This window comes from Chelon labrosus (genome assembly GCF_963514085.1).
Source record: "Chelon labrosus genome assembly, chromosome: 7".
Classification (NCBI taxonomy): Eukaryota; Metazoa; Chordata; class Actinopteri; order Mugiliformes; family Mugilidae; genus Chelon; species Chelon labrosus.
The window spans coordinates 21655821-21671047 of record NC_140343.1 but is presented as its reverse complement, the minus strand read 5'-3'; the positions used below and the strand labels follow the sequence as shown (position 1 = coordinate 21671047).

The window sequence follows — 15227 nt, the reverse complement described above, 5'->3', positions numbered from 1 at the left end:
TTATTATTTTTATCTCCGTATTTAGTTCAGGATATCAAATGTGAACACACATTCAAATTGCAGTTGTAAATTGGCATGCTTTTGAATGTTCAGCTCACTTTATTTACAAAGCCATAAGTCATTCATAGCTATTGTGTGATAAGAAATGGCCTGAGCTTATGAGTTAGGACAGCCATGCAGCAGGGTCATTCGTTAGAGAAACCCCCATTAAAAGAGAATGTCAGTGACTGGTGGTCGTCCTCCTGTCCTCCCCACTATAACACCAGGCTTGGAGGCTCAGTCAGACCCCATGCACATGGTAATGTGAGGAATGTGGCCATTTCCTCCTTTGCAGGAAAACAAAAGGAGCTGCTGAAGCTCCTAGCTTGTCCCACCTCACATAACAAGGCTGGCGCTCCCAGATCACAGTCTGTATTGTGTTAACCCAGCCAGCCCAGGCCAGACCATTAACAGGCTGGAATGGCTGATCTTAAATGTCAGTCCTAATGGTGATGTGTTTGAAACTGGGATGCTGACATAGCTCGCATGTGACACCGTGATGACAAACATGGTTTAAAATCTGCCACTTGTGTCTTCAGTTTCCACACAATGTCAAACTACACCATATCTGTCGACCTGATTGATTCCTTGTGTGTGGATTGATATTTGTAATTCAGTGTGTCCATCCAAGTCTTAGTATACGCAATTTCCATCTCATGTGAAATGTTCTGATAGAGCAGCAGGAAATTATTTTTGTGTTAATAGTCTGGAGTGAGATATGTTACAACTGTGTAATTTCCAGGAAATTGAACAACAGTCACTCATCCAGAAAATGTTTTTGTAATCTCTAAACCTGTTCACACTGAATGTATTCATAAAAATATAAACATGTCCCAGCAGGTTTAGCCCTGATCCACTCTGCTGTTTTAGTGCAGAGACACAGTAATAGTGCTGCTATAGTTTCAGAAACTGACCAACTCTGCATTATAATGTACTATCAGACATTTTTTGCAGATGGCTTAGAACATAGATCACATTTTTCCAGCTGCTATATATGTCCGTGTCTGCATAGTTGCTCTCTTTGGCTGGAGATGAGTTAGTTCCACAGGAAATCTTCTGGACTGAATGGCATAATAATGTGTGATGAATGCGGCCCATTTTGTCGCTCTTTATATTCATAGTGGAATGTGAGTGAATTATTATTAATCGGAGTTTTATCATATTTCTAAAGGAGCAATCCAGAAATACACTTTTACATTTGTGCGGAACATTGGATCTGTTGGCCTATGCTAATTAGGATTAATTTAGCCTAGCATGAAACCACCAAGCTGAAATCAATATTCACAGACGGAATAAATATGGACTGTGGCGTTGCTTTATGTCACCTGTGTCTAGGCCTAGAAATCGCATTTGAGAACATCACAAAGGCTACGGCTCAAGGCCAACTAGCAAATTCGATCTACACCCCTATGATGGGAAATAACTCACCATGCCAGCAGGTGGCAGTAGCCTGTATTTGTCATTCAAAATATGCAAGCATGAAGAGCCAGGATTAGCTGGCGAGCTGATGAACATAGCGGGCCTCTCCTGAATCATGATCAGTTGGTCTACATTGTATTCACTGTCATGTCACTGTGATAATATTTTTACAATGGAACATTCAGATGAGATGAAAACGAAAATGAGAAGTGTGTGTGCCATCTTGACTTCATCGTATGCCTACTTTTTGTACTTTTGACAAAAGTTTTGCCACCAATTCAACATGCAGAATTGTCAGAAATGGGGGCTGATTAGTGCCAAAAAAAATAAAAAATCGCCCAAACTAGGGTCACAGATGCTCACCTTCATCCTGAAACTGGCCAACAGCTGACTGTTGACTTGGTGTGTCACGGCCCAAGGATATACCACAACATTCATCTACTTTAATTTGTACAAAATGGTTAAAACAACAGCCGTGACTTATGATGGTAGGGAGACACCTGGACACAAACTGCTAAGAAATACCGTAACTGTATATGATGCACAGATTCATAAAAGTAAAATTAGTTCACATTAGAGGTGCTGGTAGGTCTATCTTTATTTTAATTTAATTTTCTACCTTTGTACAGAGCTAGGAAATATCTGGTTCCTCCTATTTCCAGTCTTTGTGCTAATCCAGGTGACCATATCCCAACTATAACTAAATTTTGAATGCCCAGATATGAGACTCACACAGGTATCAGTCATTCTCATAAAATATCAATTCTACATAGAGCAACACAATGAGGTGTAAAGCCAGGCTTATCTATATGACCCAGATGAATCATGAAATGGTAAAACTGCTGATTGTTATCAGTTGCGCAGCATTCTTTAGCAACTGTTGGACTTTAACTGCCATGCAAATCGGCACGTTTGCCTCTGAGCGTCTGAGGTGAACTAACCTGCAGCTTTGTCTACTGACTCCGCCATGTTAACAGGAGGGGACTTGTTCTCCCCCAACCATCTCAAACCAACACATTAGGATGATGCTTTTCATGCAAAAAAGGCTGCACTCAATAACATTACCGTGACCCAACCCCCACTGCCAGCTGATCCCTGTGTCTGCATCCACATGCATGCAAGTGTGAATGAAGCATATAGCTGGTGCTAGTGGTGTAGGGGAGAACGGCAGATGGCACGGCTGCCCCCTTCATGTCTGCTTTTTTTGGGAAGAACAATGCATCCCTCAGAGCTCTTATTAAAGGAGGGGAAGGGGATTTCGGTCCACGGACAGCTGGCAGGCAGCATGCCTCGCACCCACCCCTCTCCCTACGTGTCCACACACACAGACACACACTCTGCAATTAAGCGGCACGGGCCGCGGCTTAAATATTTACCAGGCACATGCAAACAAAAGGTTGCTCAAGAAATAATGATTAATCCACGTCTCGGTTATATGACAGCACCTTGCATCACAGCCTCAGTGCGGTGGTGACAATGGTGACAATGATATCAAGTTTGTTTATAGCTTTTATTATGAAACATTTAAAACCCACCACCTTGGAATACTATCCAGAATGATTTACCACAAATCAAAATGAGATTTACGTTGACTATGATGGGTGATTGTATTTCAAAGATCAACAAGACACACAACAGTTAACCATGTAAGGCATCTGTCAAGCAAAAAAAAAAAAAAAAAACTCAAAATGTAAAGCTTGTGAAATGTAAAGATTTGATGCGGTTCTCTGTTTTAAAGCATGTTCAGAATGTTTTCTCATTTATTTTGGGTGAAAAGTATTTCAATACATCACCTGTAAAACTGTGCCTTTTCTCAGTTTCCTGACATTTAATGAACACCAAAGCCAAAGAATTAAAAGAAAAATGGTATTTACCACAAGCTGTGGTGAGAAATTAAGATTGGGTATGTGGATCTTGTGAAAAAAAAACAGTATCTTTCTTTTTTTTGGAGAGTTTATCAGTTGTACAGTCCTAACTCTTGACTTTCATCAACTTTCAATATTTTTGTGCCACATTTCCTTTTTTCTTTTTTCTTTTTTTTTTCAACACATAACAATTTCCTAATATTCTTTTAAGACTATATGGCAGTGATGTCATATGTTATCTCCTGCAGTCTCACAATAACATCCCTGCGTTGCTCCTATACACAACTTGAAGGACTTAAATCTTCTTTAACTATAGGAGCTGAAGGGACTTAAAATTCCTAAAACCGCACAAAAACAAAAACAACAACGGACTCTTTTACATGACACAAGAAGCCAGCTGAGGTTGCGCTGCTGCTCTGAATCCAAATTTTGCCCCCCCTCTCCCTCTTCTACCTACCACCACCCTCCTCCTCCTTTTCCTCTCGGCTCCTCCTCCACCCCTCCCCTGTGCTCTGCTTTTGATCCCACAGGGACTCGGAGCCTTTACATTCCAGTCATTCCAGCCGCAGCGAACAATCGGCTCTCAGTTATTTATTAGTGCGCCTCGCAGCTCCAGTGCGCTCAGTCTGCTGCTGCCCGTCGGCGCGAACGCACGCACACACGTACATGGAGGAAACCAGCTCTGGAAACTTGTGGACATTTTTAAAACAAGCGCAGAGTATTGGACTGAGATACTACACGTCCGTTTTCCGTGTGACGAAACTATAATTTTGGTAAGTTTTTTTTTTTTGTTTGTTTTTTTTTTTTTTACATTTTATTTAACAAGTTATTTTGAGCCGCTGTGGGCCGGGTTATGCGTGGATGTCGGATGGCTGGTGAAGCCCCGTTGGCTCTCGGGATGGCGCAGTATTTACTGCTGGATTATATTTTAGTTTCCCGAGTTTGTTTAAATCGCGCCTCCGGTGGATCACATATTTATTTTTGTTGGGATTCGATTTACTGAACTGGATCATGATTGCGCAGATAAATACATTTAAATCAGATTTTAAAGCACCACTCATAGGTGTTACATTAGATTAATACGTTAACAACCTATGTAGGGAATTTAAACATAAGGATTTTAGTATTCTTCCAGCATATGTGGGGTAAAGTCTCTGTGGTTCATGTCAAATATGAGGAATGAGTCTCGTTGTTGTGTTATTCTATGCAACTGCCTATTTTCTGCTTGAATGGAGAAAGTTACACTTTCACAAACAATGTGTGGGCATTAAAACTGGATCTGTTGTGACATCACTGTTATGGGTATTTCCAGTAACGGCTCATGCACTTACAGCAAAGGACATTGTGCAATAGAAGAGGTGCTAATCCTGGTAGATAAGAATGTCAGTGCATACACTTGAAATACAACCCAACAGATGTTGTGCCATCCTGAGTCTGACCTTGATTATTGTTCTTCCTTCAGATCTCGGAGTTGTAAAGTCTACACGCTGCCACATCGAGGTTTGTTATTTCCCACTGACTGAAATGAGAACTGCTGAGGGCTCCTCTGGAACGGTGCTGCACCGTCTCATTCAAGAGCAGTTGCGCTACGGAAACCTGACGGACACTCGCACACTTCTGGCAATCCAGCAGCAGGCCCTGCGTGGAGGCAGCAGCGGTGGGGGCACAGGCAGTCCCCGCTCCTCACTGGAGAGCCTGACTCAGGAGGAAACCCACTACATCCAGATGTCAGCGCGGCAGGAGCCTCAAGGCCAGGAGCACCAGGGAGAGTGCCTGCACTCTGAGAGTCCCGCGTGCCATCTGTACCAGCTCCACGGAGAGGAGCTGCCAACCTATGAGGAGGCCAAAGCCCACTCCCAGTACCTGATCTCTCAGAAGGGTCAGGCAGGACAGGACGCCCCCAGCATGGACATAATGGGAAGTCAAAATGAGGGACAGTGGGATCTGAAGAGAGAGCATGCTCGCTCTCTGAGTGAGAGGCTCATGCAGCTTTCTCTAGAGAGAAACGGACACAGAGACACTCTAGCTATGAGCTCTTCATACAGCTATCCACAGCTGTATAATAATAATTATGTCACAAGTGCAGTGGCATTTGAAGGACATGGGGCCCAAAGGTGTGTAGACCAGCGCGGACCACCTCCAGACTACCCTTTCTGTGCCAGACTTCCTGAATACATGCTCAGCCACTCGCAGGAGCATGTGCAGTACCACAGAGAGCCTCCTCCCCCCTTCTTCTCACAGAATCATAGGTAAACCTTGCACTCAAAAGCTATTGTGCATTTAGGATTTATTTTGAGCATGAAATATTTCCAAAAATAACAGCTCCAGGAAGTGCTTGCTTTCGGCACTTCTTGTGGTTTTCAGCAGTGTTGTAATGAATTACTCATATCTCCCCTCAACAGGTATGTATCTGCTCAGTCCCAGGTGGCTCACGACACCATCGCCGCAGCCTCTGGCAATAACTCAGCACAGAGTAACGTGTTGATTCGGGAGAACGAGCGACTGAGGAAGGAGCTGGAGGTGTACACAGAGAAGGCCGCCAGGCTGCAGAAGGTGAGAGAGGGAGGTGGTTCCAATAAATGGAGCAGTTGGCTCATAGAGGGTGCGGAAAACAATAATTTCTTGCTTGCACATGTCAGGGTGATAAGCTGTCTGGTTGCTAATAACTTGTATACACTGTGGAGAGATCCATGTGGTTGGTTCATTTGAGTGTTTCTAACTATTTCTGGAATGCCAATGGTGCTTCCCATCCCCTTTGTCTTTCCAAACATCTTGGCATATTGCCATGTTAAGACATAAATGTTTTGACACCTGGGACCCACAAGGATTCGCTAAAGAATGTTCATTCCCTTATGCAATGAATAGTGTTAAAAAACCATTTGCCTGTAGGTGACGGTTGCAAAAAAGACTAGTTAGCGTCACTAATATTAACATTTGCAACATAAACCACAGTCAAGACAATGAATGTGCACGCATCTCCCTGAGATTGATCTTCTTCTCACATTTTCCTCCCAGTTGGAGATTGAGATTCAAAGGATATCTGAGGCTTACGAGACCCTGATGAAAGGTTCTGCCAAACGGGAAACCCTGGAGAAAACCATGAGGAACAAGCTAGAGGCAGAGATTAAGAGGCTGCACGACTTTAACAGAGACCTGAGAGGTATGTATCCACTGATCTGTCTAAAAAGCAAAACTGTCTCCTTTTAATTATTACTGTGTGTAACCGTAATGTTATGCCTGTTATCCTCTGTCCAGAACAACTCGACACAGCCACCAAACACAGAGCAGCCAAGGAAGCTGAGTCTACAGACCAGAAGCAGCGTGTCTTTCTGAAGCTCCTGGAGCAAAGTGAGTAAATCTCTGCATCCATCTTCCTATACACTCTCACACCACGGTTCATGACAGATTTAAGATGATCTGCTTCTTTGTGAAGCACTTAACAATAGCAGGAACATAGCTGAGCAGGGATCGGTTTCCTCCTTTCGTGATGTTGGGCTACATCTCAGGACACAATGTTAAGAGTTGCGCTTGGCCCTTAGACGGCAGCCATTTTTTCATAGCTGCACTAAATGTGGCCTGGATTCCTTGAATATCTTTTTGGTGTTTCAGGCTGTTCCGCTATTAGGAATGCTACCCCTCCAAATCTTCTGCTAAGTTTTGCATCACTGCGGACTTCCCTCCTCAAGGGGAACTAATAAGTCTGGGGCTACTGGCCGTCCTGACCCAACTCAGAATGACCCCTGGCTAGCTCCCTCTCCTTGTTTGGGCATTTTTTTTTTACTCAGAGGCTTAACGGTGATCGCTCAGTTGTGAATATTTCTTTTGTCCTTTTTAGTTCTATACAGAAATTAATGAATCCATTTTTCAGTTTCCCTTTAATTCAACAGTAAGGACTAGCTGGAATGCCAGTGATCGTATTTGCATAATTAGCATAGGCATGTGATTGAAATGTTATCTTAGCACGGCAGAAGAAAAACCACAAGTGAAAAATCAATAGTGGGATGTGGACTGTAGTTTATATATTTTTCGCTACAAGAACCTCTTGAGATATATTTTGAGCTGCTTGTTTACTTCACGTCCTTAGAAGCATTCCAGAGCTTTTGCCAGTACAAAGCTATGCCTGTGTGCGTAAGTGGATAAGAGGAAGTCTGCATTCCCTCCGCAGGCATGCACTCATGTTGTGTAATCAGCCCCCTTTTTAAAGTGGCACACCAGATAGACTGGCTCTCCTTTCTAGAAGGGCTCATTAAAACAAGGGCAAGTTTTTAATTAGTGAATGAGAAATATTTCATGTTATTTTAATATCGATTGGGAGTTTACAAGATCCTCAGATGCTTTGCTGTTGGACCACATGCCTTGCTAGTTGCACGAATGAACCTCTCTTGTTGGGTCACATTCCATTTAAAATGCAACTCCTTGACTAGTTGCTTGTGAAGTCACTTGACTGACTCAAGGAACGGCCACTGCAGAGTTTTTGTAGCCTTCCTTTGACCTCTTAGAAGAAGGCTGTTATTCTAAGTGGATGCTAACTTGCAAAAACATGTGACTCACTCTTGCTTTCATTAACCTGTTGCCTTTGTCCGTTCTGTTTCTCAGATGAAGAGCAGCAGCGGGAGCGGGAATGTCTTGAGAGGCAGATTCAACATCTGCAAGCGTCTGGGGAGGAATGCCAGCGCAGAAGGGAGTTGCTGGAGCAGGCTCTAGGCTCGGCTCAAACCCGCAACCGGCAGCTGGAAGAAGAACTGCAGAGGAAGAGGGCCTACGTGAAGAAAGTGGAGAGGCTGCAGAGTGCATTGGCTCAGCTACAGGCGGCCTGCGAGAAGAGGGAAACGCTGGAGCTGCGGCTGCGCATTCGACTGGAGCAGGAACTAAAAAGCCTCAGGGCGCAACAGGTGAGGAGGTCATTATGTAGATTTGTGTTTTTGTTGCATTTTTGCTGAGTTAAATGAGAGGTTCAATATGATCATCATACCTGTATGATGTCTGCAGAAGTGCATGTGGTGCAGATCTAGTGTATGTCTGTGAGGGTTCTCAGTCATCCAGCTCAAAAAACAAAGTGTAACAAAAGGCAACTTGACATATCTAGTGTATCTCGCAGATAGTTAACCACTCTTCTCTTATCTCAGACCCAGAACCAGACAGCTGACCCCACGGCTTCAGAACTGAGCTCGTCTGTGTTGCTGCAGCAGCAGCAGCTGAGGGAGAAAGAGGAGCGTATTCTGGCCCTGGAGGCAGACATCACTAAGTGGGAGCAAAAGTACCTGGAGGAGAGCACCATGAGGCAGTTTGCAATGGATGCAGCTGCCACTGCTGCAGCACAGAGGTATGATGAAACATGTACCAATATTGCAAAGGGTTTACAATAAATGAAGTGAAGTAAAAGGATCAAGTATGTTAATAGCTCTGTGATTTATTTTCAGAGATACAACCATCATCAATCATTCACCCCACCATTCACCCAACAACAGTTTTAATGAGGACCTGCCTTTGTCGAATCAAAGACATCAGGAGATGGAGAACAGGTACTGATCTTTCTGTGTCTTTGTTCTGTCTCTCTTCTTCAGTGTCTATTCATATTGTTTCAGGGGATTCTGATTCATGATTTATATTTATATTTCTTGTGTTTAGGATCCGAGCCCTTCATGCTCAGCTCCTGGAGAAGGATGCTGTGATTAAAGTACTCCAGCAGCGCTCCAGATGGGAGCAGGGCAAGTTGGAGAAACAGGGGCTTCGTCCGGCCAGATCCGTCCCGTCCATCAACACAGTGACCACCAGCACGGAGAGTAAAGGTGAGTTTTTGCCCCCTGGCACACAGAGGAATCTTGAATCCTTAATGTCACATGTTATCACAACTGCCAGACTGTTCAGTGACGCCAGGCAGAATGTACACATCCTAAAAAAACGCAGGGGGTAGAAGACAGCCCTTTGGTGTTACTCAAATAGACATCATGTTTTTAAACTGGAATGCATATCATCTCTCACTCAAGAATAGCCCGATCCAGAATAGTCATGGGAAAAATTCAGCAGGGCAGATGTTCATGAGTGTAAGTGGATAATTAAACAGTGTCCTCTCTTTGTCTGCATTTGTAGCAAAGAGCCTCTCCGATGACCAGACAGCTGCTGCTGTTCTGCAGCCCCAGGTCTTCATTGTGGCCAAGGCCCCGAGCCGAGACTCCCGAAGTCATGAGGCCTCGCAGCAGTCTGAGGTCACAGCAGAGCCTGGCAAGCTAAAGACGCCTGAGGTCATCTCAGCTGCTATTGCTGGTGGGTTTATTGTTTTGTGAAGTATTGGATACCCACACAACCTACTGTTGCTGTACAAAGACTGAGTCTTTGGGTCAATATTTAAAGACTAGCCTGAGGATCACATAAAAATGTTCTGTTATACTAAGTTAAGAGTCAAAAGTTTGTTCTTAAAATTAAACATGGTTGTGTGCAGCTTTGCTAATAGGCATCATTACAGTTGTGTTTGCTTTGGCATACCAACATGATTTTTCTAATCTACTCATTTTATCTTGACCGCAGACGTCCCTGAGGAGCAAAAGGCACTGCTCAAGAGCATCAACAGCTCTGATGCAGAGGCGGTTGAAATCCTCATCTGAGCTCTCTGTTCAGCTCGTATAATGGCAACGGCCAGCGATGACATAAACTTGTAGCTGAGGTGTTAAAGGCCTTCCTTCGACGTGCAGACTCCAGAGTGTGGCACAGTTTGTTGAGGAGAGCTGAGCTTTCCTTCTACTATTTCTGCACAATTCACAGATGGACAGTGGGAGTTCTTCGTGGTACCTGGACAGTATTCTGCATCATGATGTGAACTGGGCTGCTGACTGTGCATATAAATCTTATTTTTTAGTTATGTATTGTATTTATATTTGTAAGTGCTGCTCATATTGTGATGTGATTTTTCTGTTTGAGTGGTGAAGAACATTCATCTTGGCGTGTTCCACTTTTTAAGTTATATACGAGTCACTCACTTTCCTGCATTATCTATGCGACTAGTCTTTGTGTATCGTGAATTTCCAGTAGCATCCCCATTTCCGCACCCTCTAAAAGTAGTGAGAATGTTTATAAATTTACAGTTTTCATGTGCCATGTTTGAAGATTATTCTGTTAAACATGATTGCTCCCACCTAAGTCAACAGTTGCTCCTCTCTTTACATTCGGGGGCTGTGCTCACAGCTCAGCAGAGGATTTGGAAACTTCCCTTGAATGCAGAGGCTACAGAATGCCTGCTCATTTCTCTCTTTAAAAAAAGCTTGCGAGGATTGACAGCGTTTCACTGGGGTCTAATTTTCCAGATCCCAGGTTAATGTTTGGGGCCTCATATGGCGGCCGCCCAATATTTCGCTCCGCTCCGATGACACGCTGGAGCTAATCTTCTCACATTCCTCACTGGGGGAATGCTCCCGTTAAAGAAAAAGGCTATCTAAAGTCTGACCCCTCGCCCTTGTTAAAATGGCGTGCATTCTCCACATGATTCCTTTCTGGGGCTGGTTATTTCTTCCGAGCAGTGGCGGCTGGTTCCGCCATGAGCATGGAAATGGTCAACTATTATTGGCCAGCTTTGGTCCCCATCACTGTGTTATATTCGGCCGTTCTCTCCATTGCTCAAGTATCTCACGTTTCTGAGCTGACTACATGCTTAACATAGAATTTTCTGTTCATTACTCCCTGCACAATGTAGGATCACTGAACACCGCTGAATGTAGACTCCCGTTTTCATGGAATGTGTTTTGTATTTAACTGGAATGTCCAACAATTCTGATTTGTTCTGCTTTTTAGGCAGAAAATCGGTGTATTTCTGACAAAGCTAACATGCTATCCTCCAGTTTCGAAATATTAGCACTGTTGTTGACAACACTATCAACGGTAGTATTCTTTAGAAATGGCGTGTGACACCTTACATTTAAGTGATATTACCCCTCATGCTTGTTCATCAAATGTATCATCACAGTGCATTTGCTGGTCAGTGCAGTGTGTTAGTTTGAGTTGCTTATTTTGGAATGTGTTTACATGGATGGCTATTTGAAGTGAGAGAAGTTAATATATATATACTATAAATATATATATGTATTTCATTTCTGTATATGTAATTGTTTTGTTTCCTGATGCCAAAGATGTACTCTAAGTTATAAGTGATGACAAATACAAAAGGTTCTGTTATGGTTCCTTGCTTGAGCTGGTTGACCCAATTTGATGTTGCTGTGAACTTTTGTAAAGGAAACATTTGTATGTATGCCTTAACATTTCACGTAATAGATTAAAATTCTTAATATATATGATAAAATGACTTCTGTTTTTTCAATACTTCTATTTTAGAGCAAAACTGCGAGTCAGTGCAGCTTGTCAAATGAAAGCTATACACCAAACATTCACTTTTCATTTATTTAATACCTCTGCTAAGCTATGGTCCGATTAATCTGAGAAGAGACATAATGTAATGTCATCATCATCAATAATCTAGTGGCGACAATGGTCAGCTATGGTGCCACCTATCCCTGCCAACTTGCACATGTTTTCTTTGCCCATGTGAGAGGGAATAACTTTCCATATCAGCACATGGCTCTAGGCTGCATTCATCGTTCAGAAAGAAAAAATAGAAGATATGTGTATGAAATATATAAAATAAAATGTGTAGTGGTCCATCTACATAAATGTTACCGGGCACATTTCACCTTCTCTTAATCCATGTGGGTAAAATAGATGGTTTGACAATAAGAAGACCAAGTGGCCTATGCTGTCCTATAGATATGACCTTGTTCTAACCTCTGACCCTGTTCAGACCAGATATTAACATGCTTCCTGAGTGATGAGATCTAGCTTTAAGTTGACAAGCACTAAAACATGTTTCCAAATGCATCCAGGGCCAGCAGCTGAACGTTATAACAGGCTCCGTCTCTAATGGGACAGAAGCTGTTATAACAGAACCACAAATTGCGCCATTTGATGTGTGTGCATCCTGACATCATACAAATAGTGGAACATAGTGAACAGTTAAGAGCACATGTTAAGTTATTATCTAGGCTACTGATTTATTCCACACAAAATTCAAATTACAACTTTAATCCCAGAATCGTCTGTACAGAGAGTCGTCTCACTGCTGTGCTATTTGCAGCAGTGAAAGAATAATCTCTGGTAATAAAGGTAAATAAAAACCCACATGACTACTTGGCCCCCACTGCTTCTCTAACCACCAGGCCACAGAACATGACCTGTGCATGTTATGTTTTAAGGTTACGTTTTGTTACAGTGACAACTTGGCTGCAAGGAATAAAAAGTTCACAAAGTTCAAATTACAAAAGCAAATATTGGACGTCCATTCATCGCATCATCAGAAACACAGCTATGAATAAACGACAATGCTGCTTTATGTCTGCTGGAGGTATAAAGAAGCACTGTATGCTCAAGAAGAATTGAAACATAGCCACAGTGAAAATGAATGAGAAACTGAAAGTGATTTATAATAATAATAATACATTTTATTCATAGGCACCTTTCAAAACACCCAAGGACACCGCACAAAGTAAGACAGGGTTTAAAATACATAACAGACATCAAAAGCATTAAAAAAACTACAAGTATATGACAATGAAAAGATAAGATAAAAAGATAAAAGATTTGGTTAAAAAAAAGGATAAAAAATCTGGAGAGAGTCACAGTCAGGGTGGGTAGGCTTGTAGGAACAGGTGGGTTTTGAGATGGGATTTAAAAATAGTCAATGTGTCAATGTTACGGATGTTGGGTGGAAGGGAATTCCAGAGGTAGGGGGCGGAACGGCTGAAGGCTGTGGACCCCATGGTGGTCATGCGGGTAAGAGGGATGGTGAGGCTGATTTGATTATATAAAGCCTAAGATGAGGCCATATTTAAACCTGTTGGTCTGAAGGACATATAGACTTGCATCCACAGTCCCTAGGCAGGTAACACAAAGACATGATAAGACACAGGACAGGACAGTAGATCACAATAAGAGCACATCACAAGACAGTACATTACTAAGAAGATGAAAGTCAATGTTTACTGGTTTGCTTTCAACCAACCACTGCTTGAGGTAAGTTTTGAAGGTTTGTCATGTGGGACACTCCCTTATGGAGAGTGGAAGACTGTTTCAGATCTTACTGGCCTTTACAGAAAGAGCATTTTGTATAAAGGCTGTCTAGAGGTTCTATGGAACACCCTGGGTAAACGCTTGGAGTGTTTTCCCATGACCACAGTGTCTTTATGATGTTTATCCACAGCCACAAGAATTACACTAACATCATGTGAGTCTGTTTTCCTTTATTCATCAGGCAAACATGTCTTTTATGACACACAAACAGCAGCATTGTGCTGAAAGCTGTACTTTGTTTCAAATATCATGTGTATGTTACTTTAAGTATATTTCCGAGATGTCTTTAGATGCGAAGATATATCGGTAAACAGTTTTGTCTTCCCTGTTCTCACTGGTGAGCTTGAAATGGCATAGATGCCACACATATTCCCCCTGCTGCCTCGTTGTAGTCAAGTGCCATTTTTCTCAAGTGAGAAAAGCTCCAGTAATAAATCTCCATCTGTTACCATTTCCAGCTGGGGCACATGTGGCACCATGGGGTCTGTGATTTAACATTATTTTGGTCCTATCTGTGCTCCCACAGATCACATTTCAGATAGTTCATCCTGCCTCTAATATCTGTACCCCCACCCCCCCCCCCCCCCCCCCCACCCCCACCCACACCCACACACACACACACACACACACACACACACACACACACACACACACACACACACACACACACAGCACCACCACCACCAGTCCACCTAACTGTGAGTGACTCTGTAGGGGGAAGGTTAGGATTATGTGAATCCAGACAGTGCCAAGTTTGAACAGCTTCACAGAGGGAGATTCATTCTTGTGGGATGATGAAGAAAAATTTAAGAAAAAAAAACACCCTCACAGAATGCATATATGCATTCCACACACATCTGGACTGCAGAATGAATTACTGCGATTGTTGTCAGGTCTCATTGTATTCATCACCACAGTTTCATCTACCTCTCAGACTCCCAGCAACTCGGCTATGGTTCTTACATAAGAACGATGATCAGTTAATTGTTTTTCACAGTTTAACGTAATGCACTGCTCACAATAAACTTTGAGATACAATCAGTACGTCTGGCAGAAGTGGAGGGGACAGTTGGTAACAAATCATCTGTCTCCTTCTCAAAGTCCTTGAGCACATTTTTTACTAAAAGCATGTGCGAAATACTTGGAAAAATAACTGTGGACCTCTGTGTTTTGCCTTAATTTCCATGGAGATTCCAAAACTTCCTGCCTGCAGCAGTCATGGAATGTGCCCCCGCCCCCTTAACGTTTCCACATAAATCCAGCCTAAATTTAGGGCTGTTACTGAGACGATTCAGCAAATCTTTAGGTCCGTGTCAATTGCAACTTTGTGTGGCTGTTAAACCAGAGGTATGAAGGTAGGACTGGACCGTGGTGTAACGGCAGGAAGAGCTCCACACCAGTTCTGCTGTACCATCTAACTACCAGCTATCCAGCTCAATAATGTGTGCAGTAAATGTCATAGGGTCAGATTTGTGGCCTGTTAATGAGGGTTTGAAAATAAAGGAATAGTTTGACATTTTGGGAAACCACTTGGCTGGCACACTTGGTCTCTGAAGTCCAGGTCATTATTTCCGTGTGGGTCCATGTGATATAAATTTTGCCATTCGCCTCTTTACGAACATCTGTGTTTGGCCCAACATGTGACTGCATGGATTATACAGCAATGCTGACTGCATATGTGCAGGAAAAGTTAACTGGATCTTCATTTTGTGCACCATATACAGTATGGTGCATTATGTACCCTCCATTGTTCAAAAATCCACTGAAATGTACCTCAACAGTAAAGACACAAGATCT

At 42.8% G+C, this 15227-nt stretch overlaps 1 protein-coding gene across 1 annotated transcript; it reads left to right on the top strand.

The window, feature by feature from the left end:
* The first annotated feature begins 3959 nt into the window (after window positions 1–3959).
* On the top strand, window positions 3960–11602 carry amotl2a (angiomotin like 2a). Its single transcript, XM_084548291.1, has 11 exons — window positions 3960–4096; window positions 4786–5572; window positions 5726–5876; window positions 6339–6483; window positions 6579–6671; window positions 7920–8215; window positions 8450–8646; window positions 8744–8845; window positions 8952–9112; window positions 9414–9587; window positions 9849–11602. The coding sequence occupies exons 2-11, from the start codon at window positions 4848–4850 to the stop codon at window positions 9923–9925; spliced, it is 2121 nt and encodes a 706-aa protein (XP_084404417.1). The 5' UTR covers window positions 3960–4096; window positions 4786–4847; the 3' UTR covers window positions 9926–11602.
* The last annotated feature ends 3625 nt before the right edge of the window (window positions 11603–15227 follow it).